Source organism: Lepidochelys kempii, chromosome 20 (genome assembly GCF_965140265.1).
Source record: "Lepidochelys kempii isolate rLepKem1 chromosome 20, rLepKem1.hap2, whole genome shotgun sequence".
Lineage (NCBI taxonomy): Eukaryota > Metazoa > Chordata > Testudines > Cheloniidae > Lepidochelys > Lepidochelys kempii.
Genome location: NC_133275.1, coordinates 1,186,942 through 1,204,007, shown reverse-complemented (window position 1 = coordinate 1,204,007; position 17,066 = coordinate 1,186,942). Strand labels below are relative to the sequence as shown.

At 48.7% G+C, this 17,066-nt stretch overlaps 1 protein-coding gene across 2 annotated transcripts in view; it reads right to left on the bottom strand.

Annotated features, from left to right (window-relative positions):
- The window catches only part of ACVR1B (activin A receptor type 1B), a 28,609-nt gene extending 12,716 nt beyond the window's left edge, over nt 1-15,893 (bottom strand). Inside the window, exon 1 of one of the 2 annotated variants that reach the window (XM_073319323.1) lies at nt 15,717-15,893. In XM_073319323.1, the coding sequence (XP_073175424.1) occupies nt 15,717-15,822 (106 nt within the window). In that variant the 5' untranslated portion in view covers nt 15,823-15,893. Of the gene's footprint in view, nt 1-407; nt 8,185-15,716 lie in introns of those variants that run through there. The other variant, XM_073319324.1, reaches the window with a different exon arrangement.
- Nucleotides 15,894-17,066: the final 1,173 nt, after the last annotated feature.

Sequence of the window (17,066 nt, the reverse complement as noted above, 5' to 3'; positions counted from 1 at the left end):
TTTTTCTGGTAGCATCTAATTATTAAGCCATTCCCCTCTTCATGAGTCGAGGTTCAGAAATAGTTTTTCTAATTGAATTTATTATTCATTAAAGACACTGCTGGCATATCAAGACCTGTCACTCCTTAGAATAGGTTCTGCATCAAGGCATACTACTCCACCAATTTGTTCTAAACTTGACCCAGGAGCGGGGCGAACTTGACCCAGGAGCAAGGGGGTGGGGGTGGGGTGCCACACTAGGGCTGAGAAGAGTTCTGTGCCCTTAGTTCTTCAGCTTCCATTGAGATTACAAACTAGTGTCCCAACTGTAACATGGACATCCATCCACTACTGATTAGACTGACACTCACCAGCTCATTTCACATAACAGACAACTGTTCAGTGACTTAACATGTGATTTTACTAACCAAGATTGCATTCAGATTGGTGATAAGAGGCAAAAAGCTCTGCATCCTATTAATGTTCTCCTGAGTCAGTCAATTCTTCAGTAGCAGCTTTCTGATTTGACAGACTCTCTCAGGTTAAATACGTTTCTGGCTTCTTGCTGTTGATAAAGACCCCTTCACTCTTTACCCAAGCACACTCCAAAGACAGACTCTCACATCTCACCCTCCCAGCTGTCACCATTTCTCTCAAGCTGCCTGAAAAGCTGCAGCCAAATCCCCAGCCAGTGCCATGCTAGGAAACAAAAGGGAATTTAACCATGTTATGGAGAAGGGTGGGAACTGTTTCATATCATGTACTACTTTCGTCTTTCAGATCCCATCTACCTGGAGGGATTCAGAAACATGTACATACTCGCTGCAGAGATGGTTTAAGGCAGAAAATTTAAAGTAACATTTAAAGTATCTAAATGAGAGTAGCAGTTAACTCTCCCCCACTCCAACAGCAAACTCCCCCACATCTGCTTATTTTCTCCCCCACTTTACAAATATTGTGGATGAAAAAGATCACTACACTGGACTACACTTCACTTTCTACACTCCAATGTCACCTTCCTCAAGTGTCACTGGAACGCTCAGCCTTCGGTTATACAATCTTGGGGGGGATGAACAGATTTAACAAGCCAACCAGGTCAAGATTAGTCTCAGGGGTGGAGGAGCCTGTGGCTTGGCCCTGGGAGAGAAGGACTTTTGCAGTAACAGGGTTCCCCTGGGGATTGCAGCGAGCAGTCCAAGGGGCAGAGGAGTCTGCAGCTCGACCCTGGCAAAGAGGTGACCACCTCGAGAAGGGCTGGCATACTAGGGGTTCTCCCTGGAAACCGTGGGGAGCTGAAGGCACACAGGCCTGTAAGTCCACAACAACTTGGGAAGAGCGGATTGATGGTCTGTCACCATCTCCTTAAGAAGGACATTGTAACCCTGTGCAGAAAGAGAGGGTTGAGCGTTGGAAAGTTCACCAAAGCACAGTTCATCTTGCAGCTGGAGGAGGATGACCGCTCTAAGGAACAGATTCCTGACCCCAAATAGGGCTATAGCAGGATCTGGGAGCAGCTGGAGTGGGAGCCAGGCATCCCTAAGACTCCTGTCCCCAACCAGACTAGGGTCTTCACGATCGGGTTCCCCATCCAGGGATCGGAGATGGACGGGATTGGAGCTGAGTCCACAGGGAACCTCAAGACTAAATTGCTGCCCCTGGTTAAGGATGGGGGGGATTTGGATGCAGGGGATGTGGATGCCACCTCACTGCCTTTGAGCAGGCTGGCTATTTGAACCAGGGGGACCCTGCAGAAAAGCCCCGGTGTCTAGCTCCCTTGCTGGGTCCCAAGGCCATAGACTCCGTCAGCCAGATGGGTGGGGAGGTGGACAGGCTCCCACTCCTGGTCCCAACCTATATGTCTGTGTGGAGTCTCCTGGGGTCAGGCCCCTCGGACCTCCAGTGGGAGTTGAAGGTGATGGTCAATGGGGAGACATTCTTGGGGTGGCAAGATCCTGGGACAGAGAGAACTGTTGTCAGGCCCTGGGTGGTGCAGCCTCAGATGCTGAGGGGCTGTGTGAGCTGGGTGAGGGTCCCAGGGATGAAGCCCCTCGCCCTGCCTATGGCCCGGATCCCTGTGCAGACCCAGGAGGGGTGGGGCTGGCTGGTCTTTGGGGTTCTCCAGGATATCAGCTGGGAGACCCTGTTGGGGAGTGACTGTCTCTTTGGGACAGGATTCAGGCCCCGCTCCTGTAACGGCCAAGGGTTTGAATTTGAATCCCGGGAACCAATCGGCAGAGAGGGAAATGGTCAGTGAAAATGCAGATGACCTGGCTGGCAGTGGGGAGGAGCTGCTAGGCTTGGGCTACCTGCCTGCCTGTAACCAGACCCCTGGGGCTGGGTGGGACAGAGAGATGCTCCCCGCCTCCTTGCACACCGGAGAGGGGGCTCACGCTGGCTCTGATGCAGTGAGGAAAGCAGCAAGCTCACTGCCTACCCCCACTGGGACAGCAAGGACAGCGCTGAGCAGTGGGAGCTGAGACCCCAGCTGAGTGGGGGGAGACATAGGCAGGGCAGGTTCTCTGTTGGGAGTGGCAAGGTGCTTGGTAAGGAAAGTTTGGATGAGCCAAGGCAGCCTGTGAGCTGATGGCTTTGTCTAGTCACCAGTGTGGGAAGGCAGGAGAGTGGAAGTTGAGTGTCCCTGGACCTTACCTGTTACCTGGCTGGAGAATTGGGACAGGGAAGGAAATGTGCCTGTGTCTGTCAGGGGTATTGACTTCTCTATGGAGGGAGCTACCCTGGCCTCCAAGCAGTTGTCTGTGAACAGCCTTGTGTGCTGGGACAAGGGGAAAGAGATCCCAAGCTGGGTGTCTGGTAAAGGAGAAAGTGCGTCCGGCTCTTCTTTGTCTGTGGAGCAGACAGAAGGGGCCTTTCAGCCTGTGATGGTTGAGAATAGTGCAGTTGTCTCAGAGCTGCTTCTGGATTCAACTGAAGCCCAGGAAGGGAATGGTCCTAAGTTTGTGCCTGCTCGGTAGAATGGCCCTGTAACTAGGTCGCATCCAGTTAGTGTCTATGTAAAATCCCAGAGACCAGACAATCCTGGTGCTTGTATTTTGCCTGTTGCTAGTGTGTGGCTGGGAAAGGGTGCAGCAACTCTGTTTAATCAGGGTGAGATCCTAGCCAGGGCACAAGGAGAGCATAAAGGTGATTTGATTGTGTTACCTACTGAGGGTGTGGAAACCAGCAGCAAGAAGGAAGAGATTCCTGAACTTGTGTGAGGCAAAGGGAAGGAGAATGCTTCTAATCTTATCTCAGAAGTCTGTAAATTTGCCTGAAAGGGGATTGTGTAGGAATCTGATGGGCCAGATGTGATTCTGGATGTAAGTGAGACCCAGAAAGAGTCTGTTGTTGCTCAGGAAAGTGTTTCTTTAGAGCAAGCCCTAGGCAAAGAGGGTAAGGGCAGAATTTCCATGAGGGGTGAATTGTTGCATAGAAAACCCCTAGGGAAAGGAATCCTCATGGAGTCTTTGCAAGCAGTTTACTGCAACTGAAGGGTGTGAAATTGATTTAATCAAGACAGTTTCAGTTCTTAACAGCCAGAAATTTTCTGTTGTGAATGGATCCACTGACTCTCCTGAAAGATCCAGTGTGGATAGCTTTGAGAAGGTCTCAGATGGAGTGAAAGCTGTTAAGAAAGTTGAACAGTCCTATAACCAAGTGGCTGTGTTTGGCCAGCTTGCTGGGGAAACAAGGTTGTTGAGAAAGGAATGTGCTCATGCTAGTTCTGTAAGTGAACAGTATGTGGCTCAGGTCAAGATGGGGGCTCTTAACCAAGAGAACCGAATTGCAGGCCTCCAGACTGGAGCGCTGGGAGAAGACCCAATCCCAGTTTGACCCCCGGGAGTTTTGGGGTGGCAAAAGGGCACAGGCCGCATAAACCTTCCCACATGTGGCATGCGAGTGTTATCGACCACCCTTGACCTAAGGGAGGGCGTGAAACTGGAAGGACCTGATGTAACTCCCACCAAGGAACAGGAGAGAAGCTGGGGCATCCATGGGAACATTGGTGGGTTCAAACTTCCCCAGGTCACCGGCTAAAGTGACACCGCTCAGTTCGGTCTCGAAGGCGGGAGAGATGTGATAAAGCGGGACTGTTCTTAATGTTTCCCCTGAATATTGTGGGGGTGCCTCAGTTTCCCCTAGGCAGTTCTTAAGTATCTAGGGGGTGGGGTAAGGGTGTATGATCATTGCAGAGCCCTAGAGGGCAGGTGTGTGCAGGGGTTGGGACACAGAGAATGGCTGACACCCTGTTTCCTGGCACCTGATGGCTTGGCCCTTCCCCCCTGCAAGGTGAGAGCTAAAGGGTTGGAGAACAAAGGAATCTGGTGACCTCCTGGCCCAGGACAGGGACAAAGCCCAGAGGAGGAGGGGCTGGAGGAGGAGTCAGTTTGAGGCTGGCTGGGGACAGAGTGAAGTGCAGACGTGGTTGTCTGGCTCACTGGCCCCCAAAATGGACCCAGCTGAGGGGTCCTGTTCTCTGCACCTACAAGCTCTGTTTTAGGCCATGTTCCCATCATCTAATAAATCTTCTGTTTTACTGGCTGGCTGAGAGTCACGTCTGACTGCGAAGTTGGGGTGCAGGACCCTCTGGCTTCCCCAGGAGCCTGCCTGGGCAGACTCGCTGTGGGAAGCACACAGAGGGGCAGAGGATGCTGAATGCTCCAAGGTCAGACCCAGGAAGGTGGAAGCTGTGTCAGCTGTGTCTCCTGCAGACAGGCTGCTCCCAGAGAGGAGACTTCCCCAGAGTCCTGACTGGCTTTGTAGGGAGCAGTTCCAGAGCATCACCTGGGGACTCCGTGACAGAAGACATCTAAGAAAATCCAGGGAGCCGAAGAAGGATCTCCTCCTTCTGAATCAGCACTGAACCCAAAGCTCCAATGTACTGGACAAGAATGCGGAACAGGTCCTGATCACTTGTGATCATGATAATTTCATCACACATTGAGCCAATGTCGTGGCTAAACCCTAATTTGGATAATTACAGTAGAAGTCCCTCTATTTTCCCTGAAGTGCCAAAAGGCCACTGTTAATTTTCTCTTTCAAACTGTTGCTGTGAGTTATTAAACAGCTGTCATATTCCACCTCAGATGCACCTACAGCAATTTAGATAGAGTAAACTGGATACTGATTTTACGTGAACCAAGAGCTATACAATGTAAAATAGTACAAGAGATTGAAGACCAGTTAAATACTAAAAACAGATGATGGGAAGAAATGTCACTTCTAAGAGCACTTCATAAGTGGTAAACATAACTTAGTATTTCTGTTCTGGGTCTAGCACAGGGATATCCACAAGCCTCTTCTATATTAGGGGTGGGAAAGAGAAACTGAAGACTTAAAGACTGGACTATTCTCAGATGGGCAAGAAGCATCGTTTCTATAATCTGCTTCTGAAAGGGGACCGGCTTTTATTATAAAAAAGGCAAAATAGCAGCTAAGGTTTGGCTTGACAAAACAGACCTGAGTTCCCGATCATTTTCCACTGCTCATTAGAATACTGTCTCATTCTAAGTGAATCACTTTTGAGGACCGTACTCATGCAGACCAAGGTTTGTTATTACTGGGTTGTTACAAAAACATTGTAGAGAAGAGAAATCAGAAGGGGCACATTCCATCCTTTAGGTATCATTAAAAGGACAATTAAATATAATTGTTAGGAAATGCTTTCTTCACTATGTTACCAATAAGTGACTGATTAATAATGAACAGAGAATTTAAATACACTTTTCGACATTCATGCTGTTTCTCTTTTACATTTAACTCAGCTTGGACACAGAACTAAGCCATCAGGTTTACTCTATTTCTAGTTAGTTTTGTTCCCTGGTGCTACAAGGCTGTGATGTTTGTGTTTCCAACAGCGGAGGGAAATATTTAAATAGGTCCGCTCCATTCTGACTGGAAATTAGAGCTCCTGTGGCATTTCACTTTTTAGAAGTAAAAAGGTACGCCCTAATGATGCTGGTCAAGACTTGTCCACATGCTGATTGTCCAGCTTGGCCGCAAACCTCCTCACCAGAGATGGCTGTGCATTTTAGTGGCACATGACGTGAAGGGATTCTTGTGTTTACATCCTGGGAACCTTTAGAATAGAAGGAGCAGTACAAGAGTAAGGAAGTTATTTCTCAGTGAACAAAGGTACATACTTCTATTGCACCTTTCATTAGAGGACCTCAAACTTTGCAAACATTCAGCTTCACAATCCCTATGCAGCAGATGACCTTTAACTCCATTTTATAGAAAAGTAAATGGAAGCAGAATGCCCCAGACCACACAGCAAATCAGTGCCAGAACTGGGAATAAAATCTGAATTCCTACCCCCCATTCCAAACATTATACTACTTTCCCTTCCTAAATGTCTGAATGGCTCTCCTTCTCTTTTATGAAGAAGTCCAGTACTCGCATATATAGACACATGCGGCTACCCTAGAGCAAAATGGCCAGCTAAAACATTGTTCTTCTGCAAGTGCCCCATACTGGCCAACTATAGGAGCTGCAGCAATAACGACTCAAATGCAGTTTTCCAGGGCCTGGGCGATTGGCTGTTTTCCAGGGCCTCTCTGTATCGATGCCTGGAGGGAAATAGGAGAATTAAGGGATGCCAGGACAAACAGAATTACAAGGCAACTCGTGCAGTTCTAGCATTTCAAGTTCTGATTAACCAGAAGTGAAAGTTCTTCTTACATCAATAAAACCAGAAGCCAAACCCAGTATTTCTAAAAGAAAAACTACAATTCTTCCACCTTGGACAGTGTTCAAAACCCAACAGGTATTTGAAAGCTGAACACAAGCTCCTTTCATAGCAAGATTCTGAGAGCAGCTGGGGATGTTTGGGCAAGAAGAAATGACTGAATAAAAGAAATTTTCACACTAACAGCTATCTTTTTCTGAAGAAAAAGCTCTTATTGAGCAAAATATATAATCTACTTACAGAGAAGAATTGACTGAGCTAAAGAAAATTGACTGGACAAAAGAAAAAGTGACAGTTCACACAATTGGTGTCTTCAGTTCCACTAAAGTGCCTAAGGATGAGTTTGCATGAAAGGTGCTATAGAAGTTGGCAGTGGATTCTGTTCTACCTGTTCAGTACACTGACTTTTTGACATTCTGCTCAAAGACAAACCCAACCCTAAAGAAGCTGTTTAAACAAGTGTAACATTAAGCTGCAGATCCTCAGAATGAAAGCTTTGTTCTCACTCTGAAAGATGGATCAGATCTGTATTTATGCTGAAGTGAACTGTCACTGTGATTTAATCCAAGTCTGAATGCTGGTGGTCATGACATGAATTGGAGGGGTGGGGGAGCTCCTCCAGTTCCATTCCTCATTACTTTTTTTTTAATTGCACACGGGCAGTCAATCAACACTGCAACAGGAAGATTTAATAGAGAGTTAAGGAATCCTCCCTTTTTATCACTTGGTTTATGAAAGGAATTTTAATCAAGAGCTTTAGCAGCACTGCTGGAACTGGTGGGCTCTGTGCAACAACTCTCGTGTTCTCAGGAGGACTGAACGATCTAGGCAGAAACACCACCACTCTTGAGACAGAAAGATGGCAGATGATACCAGGCTGGGAGAGGCTGCAAGCACTTCAGAGGACAGGATTAGAATTCAAAATGATCTTGACAAACTGGAGAAATGGTCTGAAATAAACAAGATGAAATTCAATAAGGACAAATGCAAAATACCACACTTAGAAAGGAATAATCAATTCCACAAATACAAAATGGGAAATGACTGCCTAGGAAGGAATACTACAGAAAAGGATCTGAGGGTTAGAAAGATCAGAAACTAAATGGGAGTTGTCAATGTAATACTGTAGCAAAAAAAGCAAACATCGTTTTGGGATGTATCAGCAGGAAGTTGTAAGCAAGACAAGAATTCTTCCTCTACCCAGTGCTGATGAGGCCTCAACTGGAGTACTGCGTGCAGCACTGGGCACCACATTTCAGGAAAGATGTGGACACTTTTTTGGAGAAAGTCCAAAAGGAGAGCAAGAACAATGATTAAAGGTCTAGAAAGCATGACCTACAAGGAAAGAGTGAAAAAATTGGGCTTGTTTAGCCTGGAGAAGAGGAAGAGGGGGGACACAACAGTCTTCAAGTACATCAGGGATCTCAAACTCAAATCACCATGTGGGCCACATGAGGACTAGTACATTGGCCCGAGGGCTGCATCGCTGACACTGTTTCATACAAAGATACAAAAGACCCCTGCCCCTTCCCTGAGGCCCCACTCCTTCCCACCCCCTCCCTGTCTCTATTCCCACCCCTTCCCCAAATCCCCACCCCGCCTCTTCTCCACCTCTTTCCTTGAGCACACCATGTCCCCGCTCCTCCCCGCGGAAAGTCCTAAGCACCATCAAACAGCTGTTTGGCAGCGGGAAGCGCTGGGAAGTAGGCAGGCAGAGGAGTGGGGACGCAGTGCGCTTGGGGGGGGGGGTGAAGGCGGGGGAGCTATGGAGGGCCACAGGAAATAACTCCGTGGGCCACGTGTTTGAAACCCATGAAGTACAAAAAAGGTTATAAAAGAAAAAAGAGGGTGATAAGTTGTTCTTGTCCTGTCTTCAGTGGATAAGTAGTAATGGGCTTAAACCGCAGCAAGGCAGATTTAGGTTGGACATTAGGAAAAACTTGATGACTGTAAGGGTAGTTTAGCACTGGAACAAAATACCTAGGGAATCTCAATCACTGGAGGTTTTCAAGAACAGGTTAGACAAACACCTGGCAGGGATGGTCTAGATAATGCTTAGTCCTATCTCAGCAAAAGGACTGAACTAGATGACCTACTAAGATCCCTTTGAGTCCTACACTTCTATGATTTTATGGGCAGCAGCAGTGCCATCCTTGGTATTGGCAGGATTGTTTTGTCAATCCTGCCAACAGGTCTACTCTACTCTTTTTTGCTAATGTAGTTCCACCAAGGAGAGGGCTAGTGTAGACAAGGCTCTTGCAGCATTTTAATAAGGATAGGTTTCAGAGTAGCAACCGTGTTAGTCTGTATTCGCAAACACCCATAACACCCATTTTTTCATGTTCTGTGTGTATATAAATCTCCTCACTGTATTTTCCACTGAATGCATCCGATGAAGTGAGCTGTAGCTCACGAAAGCTTATGCTCAAATTGGTTAGTCTCTAAGGTGCCACTAGTACTCCTTTTGTTTTAATAAGGATGTCAATTCTCAGACCGTATCTACATAACACGAGGGCTAACACACCAGCAATCACTGGAACCTTATCTACTCTAGAATGCCTACTAAAAGAATTAAGCCTCACAGTATCTGTATGAGGTAAGCAGGCCTTTACTATCACGGTTTCCCATCCACTCCAGCAAACTGAAGCACACAGGCTAAAGTTGACCTGCAAAGAAAACAAAGGTTTGTGCCCTCTGTTGCTTCTTTATATTTTATGATGGAGAGGCATGTATGCATGCATGCACATCAGAGAAAGAAATAAGTGCCTTTCAGGCCTTCACTATACACTACAATGAAACAAAAATTGGACACAGAATCAATGTGTCACTTGTAACTGACTTGCCCAAGGTCAGTGAGTCCACTGCAGAACTAGGAACAGAATCCATCTTTCCTATCTGTCAGTCCCATGCATAAATTGCAGGACACCCATCTGTGTCATGCATGGGGCAGGATGACAGTGGCCTCAAGTCTAGTGGCTGTTCAAGGACACAATGAGGGTTTCATTCTCAAAACATAAGGACAAGAGATACTCAAGACTAATCTAATAGATTGCAAAATTTGACTACACTTTGCTAAAACCCAGTGTTCAAATCAATGAGACAATTATGCCAGATAAAATTTTGGTCACTTTGTCATCGAGTTGGCCAGACCTTGTTAAAGTTATCCAACAACTAGGCAGAAGACACTTTGTTGTTTTAAATTTAAGAGTACAGAAAATCAGTCTAAAAATCAAGCTCATGTTCATGCTAGCTCCTGATACATCCCACTACTTTCATCCTGACACTGAAACTCTTTGCCCAGAGCAGGCGGCATTACCAAGTCCAAGTTCTAGAGTCTGGTAGGTACAGAATGCTGCTGCTCACCCCCTCTCACATACTATGAAACAGCAGCACATCACGCCACCTCACTTGTTCCACATTAGAACTCAATTCTGAAACAAATTTTTTTTAAACTCATCCATTCCAGCCTACTTCACAGACCTTGTTTCTTTACTCTTCCAGCAAGTGTGTGGTAGAACAGAGGACGCAATCATGACAGGATTGGTGCAAGAGCCTTCTCTTCTGTTGATGCCACCATTTGGAACAGCCTTCCTACATCCTGGTGCCTCATCAACTTTCCATCTACTTCCAGATCCCACCTGCAAATGTCTCTTGTCCCTTTCCATTGTTTCTTAAATCTGCTTTCCAATTGCTATTAATTTTACATTTTACTTTGTAACTACTAGTTAATGCTGAAATAATTTTCTGGATAATATGAAAAATTCTGTAGAAACTAGACCTTACACCAAGTTAGAAATAAAAGGGGCCAACAAAAAAACTGGGTGCATACACCCACCAGAAGCTGGCTACAGTACTCTGACAGAGGCCGAATTGGATATTAAAGCAATACTACTGAACAGAAAACATACAGGGGAAAAATGCAGTTGGCATGCACTTTCTATTACAGTGACCAGTTGTCATGCGCAGTACCAAACTCTATTACACAAAGTGACCGCCTCTGAGTGGACTGACTTATTTCAATTCACTTCTTTTCACTTATTTCAATTCACTTCAATTCATTGCTATTTGAATACATTTAATGTTAATTAAAATAAGTCCTGATGTCTCTGATTGCTGCTCTTCAAGTCAGAAAACAAATGCTGGAGCTGTGTTCCCACCCCCCACTCAAGCCTTAACACCTGTTTAAGCTTACTGTTCTCATAACAAATTTTAAAGTAAAATTTAATGTAAAATTAGTTAATGAAGCCCAAATCCATGCTTCAGTATTAGGAAAAAGAAAAGGAGTACTTGTGGCACCTTAGAGACTAACCAATTTATTTGAGCATAAGCTTTCGTGAGCTACAGCTCACTTCATCGGATGCATACTGTGGAAAGTGTAGAAGATCTTTTTATACACACAGGTTTCAGAGTAACAGCCGTGTTAGTCTGTATTCGCAAAAAGAAAAGGAGTACTTGTGGCACCTTAGAGACTAACCAATTTATTAGAGCATAAGCTTTCGTGAGCTACAGCTCACTTCATCAGATGCATTTTATATATACACAGAGAATATGAAACAATACCTCCTCCCACCTCACTGTCCTGCTGGTAATAGCTTATCTAAAGTGATCATCAGGTGGGCCATTTCCAGCACAAATCCAGGTTCTCTCACCCTCCACCCCCCCACACAAATTCACTCTCCTGCTGGTGATAGCCCATTACCAGCAGGACAGTGAGGTGGGAGGAGGTATTGTTTCATATTCTCTGTGTATATATAAAGTCTGCTGCAGTTTCCACGATATGCATCTGATGAAGTGAGCTGTAGCTCACGAAAGCTTATGCTCTAATAAATTGGTTAGTCTCTAAGGTGCCACAAATACTCCTTTTCTTTTTGTTTATACACACAAAGCATGAAAAAATGCTTTGTGTGTGTAAAAAGATCTTCATCGGATGCATACTGTGGAAAATGCAGAAGTGAGCTGCAGCTCACAAAAGCTTATGCTCAAATAAATTGGTTAGTCTCTAAGGTGCCACAAGTACTCCTTTTCTTTTTGCGAATACAAACTAACACAGCTGTTACTCTGAAACCAGTATTAGGAAAGCTTCTTCTAAAAGTCAGTTCTATAGCAAAAAGCAAAGATGTTCATCAGTCACTGACAGTTCTTAGGGCCCAAGCTTGACAGTTATTGATGTGATATACTAAAAAATATTGTTTATCATTGTTGCCTAAGCCTCTGGGCCTACTTGCAAGCATATGTCGTTTGTGAGTCTCAATAACAAGGTTATTCCTGAAATAAATAGGACCAAAGAGCCATCCTACCACTGCACATCTACCCACACTCCATGACCTGACTTACAATATTCACTATTGGTGGGGGTTTCATCACAGAAATTCCCCCCATCACAGCTTACTCCATTGGAATCCACAAACAAAAGAACTTAATTCAATTGTTTCACTCTGATAACTACTCCCTGGACACATGGAGAGAAACCATTCCCACTAGTTGACACCCTGTGAACTTTGTTTGCTATTACACAACTGACGTTTCACTTTACTCCTTTCGCAATAATGGTTTCCGGTGCATCCACTGCTGGCAACAGATTTCGTACCTACAGAAAAAAAAAGGTCTGAGTCGTCTGGCCAAGTGGTTTAAGAGTTCATGAATGCCTGTTGGCCAGTTTTTAATTTCCAGTTATAAAAAAAAAATCTTTCTTGGAAAGTTCTAAAATATGAATTATGTACTATTCAGAGCTAGTCTGATTTAATTGGGTAAATATATATTTTAAGCAGGTGTTAGTCACAGGATCTACCTGTGGAAGACAGTTCACTGCAAAACATTTTAGTGCTTTAAAGGAAACAAAAAATCCCACATAATGCTACACTACAGCGATAACCAGGAGGGAGAAGGAGGGTGTTTTTTGTAAGTCTTATTTACTAATGCAAATAGCACTTTACATCTTCAAAATGCTGTGTGAACCAGGATCTTTTTACAATGCACAATGAAACAGGAAGCTGTTCGACTCTCAAGTAAAACACATATAGGGTGCAACGGAAAGCTTCTGAGACCTTGTTTGTTAAGGCACATGGAGTTTACATAATGGCTTCTTAAGCAGCAAACAGATTCTACACTCCCCACCATTTCTTATTCCACCCAGAAAGACTGTCTCCTATAACCTATTTGCACTGTTCTACAGAATTAGTTGCTTGTTCACATAACTATCCTTCCACAAACACCAGGACCTACTCTCACCACCTTCCCTGTCCACAAGACCATACTGCACTGACACCTTTCACACACAGTGTGAATGAAAACACAAAAGATGCTTAATGGAAACATTAGCCAGCTATAGAAAGTACAATATCAAAGCTACAGATAATCAGCTTAATTTCCACAAAACACAGGAAGTCAATTATCAATTTCCTGTTTATTTTTATATACACAAACTTTATGCAAGATGAAGATTTCAGAACAGAACTGAAAGGGGAACCTCACCTAGATCTTTGATGGCTTTCAAAAGGGGTGGCTGATGCAAATTTCTAAGGCTATGTCATTCTGAGTTTAAAAAAAAAAATCATATACCTATTCTCTACCCAAATGCATCTATATTAACAGCAATTTCATTAGAAATGTCAAATATATTATCTGCTGCTTCCCAGGTTAGCAACACATATCTGAGCCAGTAAAGACACAAAGTTTTACAATCTGACATAGGCAAAATGAGCTGTGGGTCTCAATTCTCATTGGAGACCTGTTCAAATTACACAAGCAGCTATCCCTATTAACAAAAAGAAAAGGAGTACTTGTGGCACCTTAGAGACTAACCAATTTATTTGAGCATAAGCTTTCGGAGCTACAGCTCACTTCATCGGATGCATACTCTATCCCTATTAACATTCTCGTGGGCAATTTTCCAGAGGCCAAGGACTGAATGGGCCATGAAGAAGCAGCTACCCTCTGCCCCAAGCTTAGAGGCATCCAGGGCTGAGGCAGATTGGTAGGAAAGCTCGCCCGACACTAACTCAGTGAATAAACAGAAGGAAGACATCCGTCTTCAGCCTAGTCAAGCTGATGCCTTTCACCAGCACAAGTTTCAGTTTGTTTATTTTTTAAAATCAAAGCAGCAGCACTTGGCCTTAAGTACAAGGATCCCCAACAGTTAAAAGAAGCAGCAACAACTGATAAGACCACACAGAAACAACAACTGAGAATATGTTTCCTCCAGCCCCATAGTGGACATTTACAAATGTTGTAGTACTGAAAGTGGTTTGGAAGCTTCTGGCCCCCTCTTCAAAGGTACTACTTCTCCTACAATTACTGGGAGCTGGTACCCAGGAGTGTGAGGCTTTGGAGAGGAGCCATTTTAAAATATAATTCAAGGGAAATAATATTAAAACCTCTCATTTTAATTCCTAACAAAATAAAGATGCTGTGCACCTTCATTTGCATAACAATCAGACCACCCCACACACTCTGCACAGATGCTAGAGGAACATGGTGGTACTCCCAGATACCAGCACCCCTCTCTCTCTTCATGCATCAATCCTGATGGGTCACCACACGGACTCCATAACCCAAGGCAACACAATCCCTAGAAATTCCATAGATCAAAGACAGAGACAATTCTGAGACACCACTAGCCAACAATATGAGGTAGAAGGAGTCTCCTACCCACAAACATCTGTCCACTGAGGACAAGAGAACCCATCCCCTGCACAGCTCCCCAAATTGCCCCTTGCAAAGTACCCTCAGTCCCCACCGCCCATCAGTCTCCTGCCAGCCTCTCGAAGAGCGGGCTCCAGAGTCTGCGCCTAGAGCTGCACCTCCCTAACCGCCATGAGAATTGGGCTCCCTCCACTCAATACTGGATCTACCCAGCTGCTCTGTCCTATCCCCACCTCTCCCCTGCGAAAGCTAAGCCAGGGTCCGCAATCCCTTCCTCACACAGACATGCCCCCCCCCGAGGCAACACCAACCCCCCCCCCATCCCATCCCCCCCCCGCGGGAGGCGACACCAACCCCCTCCCCCATCCCATCCCCTCCACCCCCGCGGGAGGCGACACCAAACCCCCTCTCCCCATCCCATCCCCCCACCCCACCCCGCGGGAGGCGACACCAACCCCCTCCCCCCATCCCATCCCCTCCCCCCCCGCGGGAGGCGACACCAACCCCCCTCCCCCCATCCCATCCCACCCCACCCCATCCCCCCGCGGGAGGCGACACCAACCCCCCTCCCCCCATCCCATCCCATCCCCCCGCGGGAGGCGACACCAACCCCCCACCCCCCATCCCCCCCCACCCCCCCCCGCGGGAGGCGACACCAACCCCCCCCCCATCCCCCCCACCCCCCCCCGCGGGAGGCGACACCAACCCCCCCCCCATCCCCCCCACCCCCCCCCGCGGGAGGCGACACCAACCCCCCTCCCCCCATCCCATCCCCCCAGGGGACACAGACCCCGTTCCTTCCCCACCGCCCCCCCCCAGGCAACACCTTCCTCAGTTCCCAGCCCCCCAACCCAGCAGCCCCGCCAGCGAACCGCGCGCCCCCCCGGACCGGGCCCGGCCCCCCCGCCAGAGGGGCCCCCCCGGACCGGGCCCGGCCCCCCCGCCAGAGGGGCCCCCCCGGACCGGGCCCGGCCCCCCCGCCAGAGGGGCCCCCCCGGACCGGGCCCGGCCCCCCCGCCAGAGGGGCCCCCCCGGACCGGGCCCGGCCCCCCCGCCAGAGGGGCCCCCCCGGACCGGGCCCGGCCCCCCCGCCAGAGGGGCCCCCCCGGACCGGGCCCGGCCCCCCCGCCAGAGGGGCCCCCCCGGACCGGGCCCGGCCCCCCCGCCAGAGGGGCCCCCCCGGACCGGGCCCGGCCCCCCCGCCAGAGGGGCCCCCCCGGACCGGGCCCGGCCCCCCCGCCAGAGGGGCCCCCCCGGACCGGGCCCGGCCCCCCCGCCAGAGGGGCCCCCCCGGACCGGGCCCGGCCCCCCCGCCAGAGGGGCCCCCCCGGACCGGGCCCGGCCCCCCCGCCAGAGGGGCCCCCCCGGACCGGGCCCGGCCCCCCCGCCAGAGGGGCCCCCCCGGACTCACCCCGGGCTCCCCCGGGCCCGCCCAGCAGCAGCAGCAGCAGCGCGAGCGCGGCCGCCGGCAACGGGGCGCGCGGGAAGGGGCAGGCAGCGCGAGCCGACTCCGCCATAGCAACCGCCGCAGCCTCGCTCCCGTCCGGGCCCGGCCAGCGCGAGACACCGAGCGCGAGCGAGCAGCGCCGCCGGGGCCGCCGGGCCTTAAAGGGGAGGGGCGGAGGGCGGGGCCGCGTCCTTAAAGGGAGGGGGCGGGGAAAGCCGCTGTCCGCCGACACGAAAGAGAGCACGGCTAGGGCAAGGGCCTGAGGGCGGAATGAGCGTACCGGGCGTGTGCGCGTGCGCCATGGGCGTGCAACGGCACATGGGGTGCCCAAGGGCGCGCAATGTGTAGGAAACGTACGAGGGGCAGCAGTGGGGTGTGTGTGTGTAAATGGATAGAGCACTTCGGGCTGCGGGTGTGAAGATGGACATTGAGGCCCTGGGTGTGCAAATGTGCACGAGAGCGTGTGTTCAGATGCACATGGGTGTGCAAATGAATAAGGGGGCATGGTTTAGGCAGATGACATGGAACGAATGTGCAGTGGGTGTGCAAATGGACATGGGGGGGCCGTGTGTGCAAGTGGTGTACAATGGTTGTGCAAATGCACGCTGGGGCAATGTGTGTGCCACGTGTATGCAGTGCTCCCCGTGGAGAGCCAGTGTCCTGCCACATGACCTGCCGTGTGTAGGGTGGACGTGCAGGAGAAGCCAGCACCGTTCTGTGTGCATGGAGTAGTGTGCAGTCTTTGAGCAATGCACGGTGGGTGTTACGTACTAACGGAGAAGTATACCTGGAAGGAACTAGTGTCATGTGTACAAAGAGGGAGAGGAGGGAGAGGTGCGCACACAGACATGCAATGCACATAGGGAAGGCTGTGGGCGACCTGTGGGCAATACACAGGGGGATGCAGCAATCGTCTCTGCAATGCATATGGGGCAAATCTGCATATCCCGAGTCCTTGGGAGGGAGTTAATGTCACCGTATGCAATACAGGGGGAGAGGATGCATTACAATGCATTACAGACACAGTAATATTTCCCCCCCCCCATACTGCATTGCAGACACAGTGATACTGGATCCCCCCGCCCTTGGCCAAGAAGGGCTATTTTCAGACCTTAGCATGCAGCAAACCTGGCAGGGGCACATGCTAAATGCAGGCAGACTCAGCAATGTGAGCCTGAGACTGGCTGGCTGGACATCCCAGACCATTCCAGTGCTACCCCAGAGAGGCACCAGTGGAATCTCTGGCATTCCAATTAAAACGCATTTCATTGCAAACTGCTGGGCTATTTTTCCTTCCCTCCTTCTATATAGCGC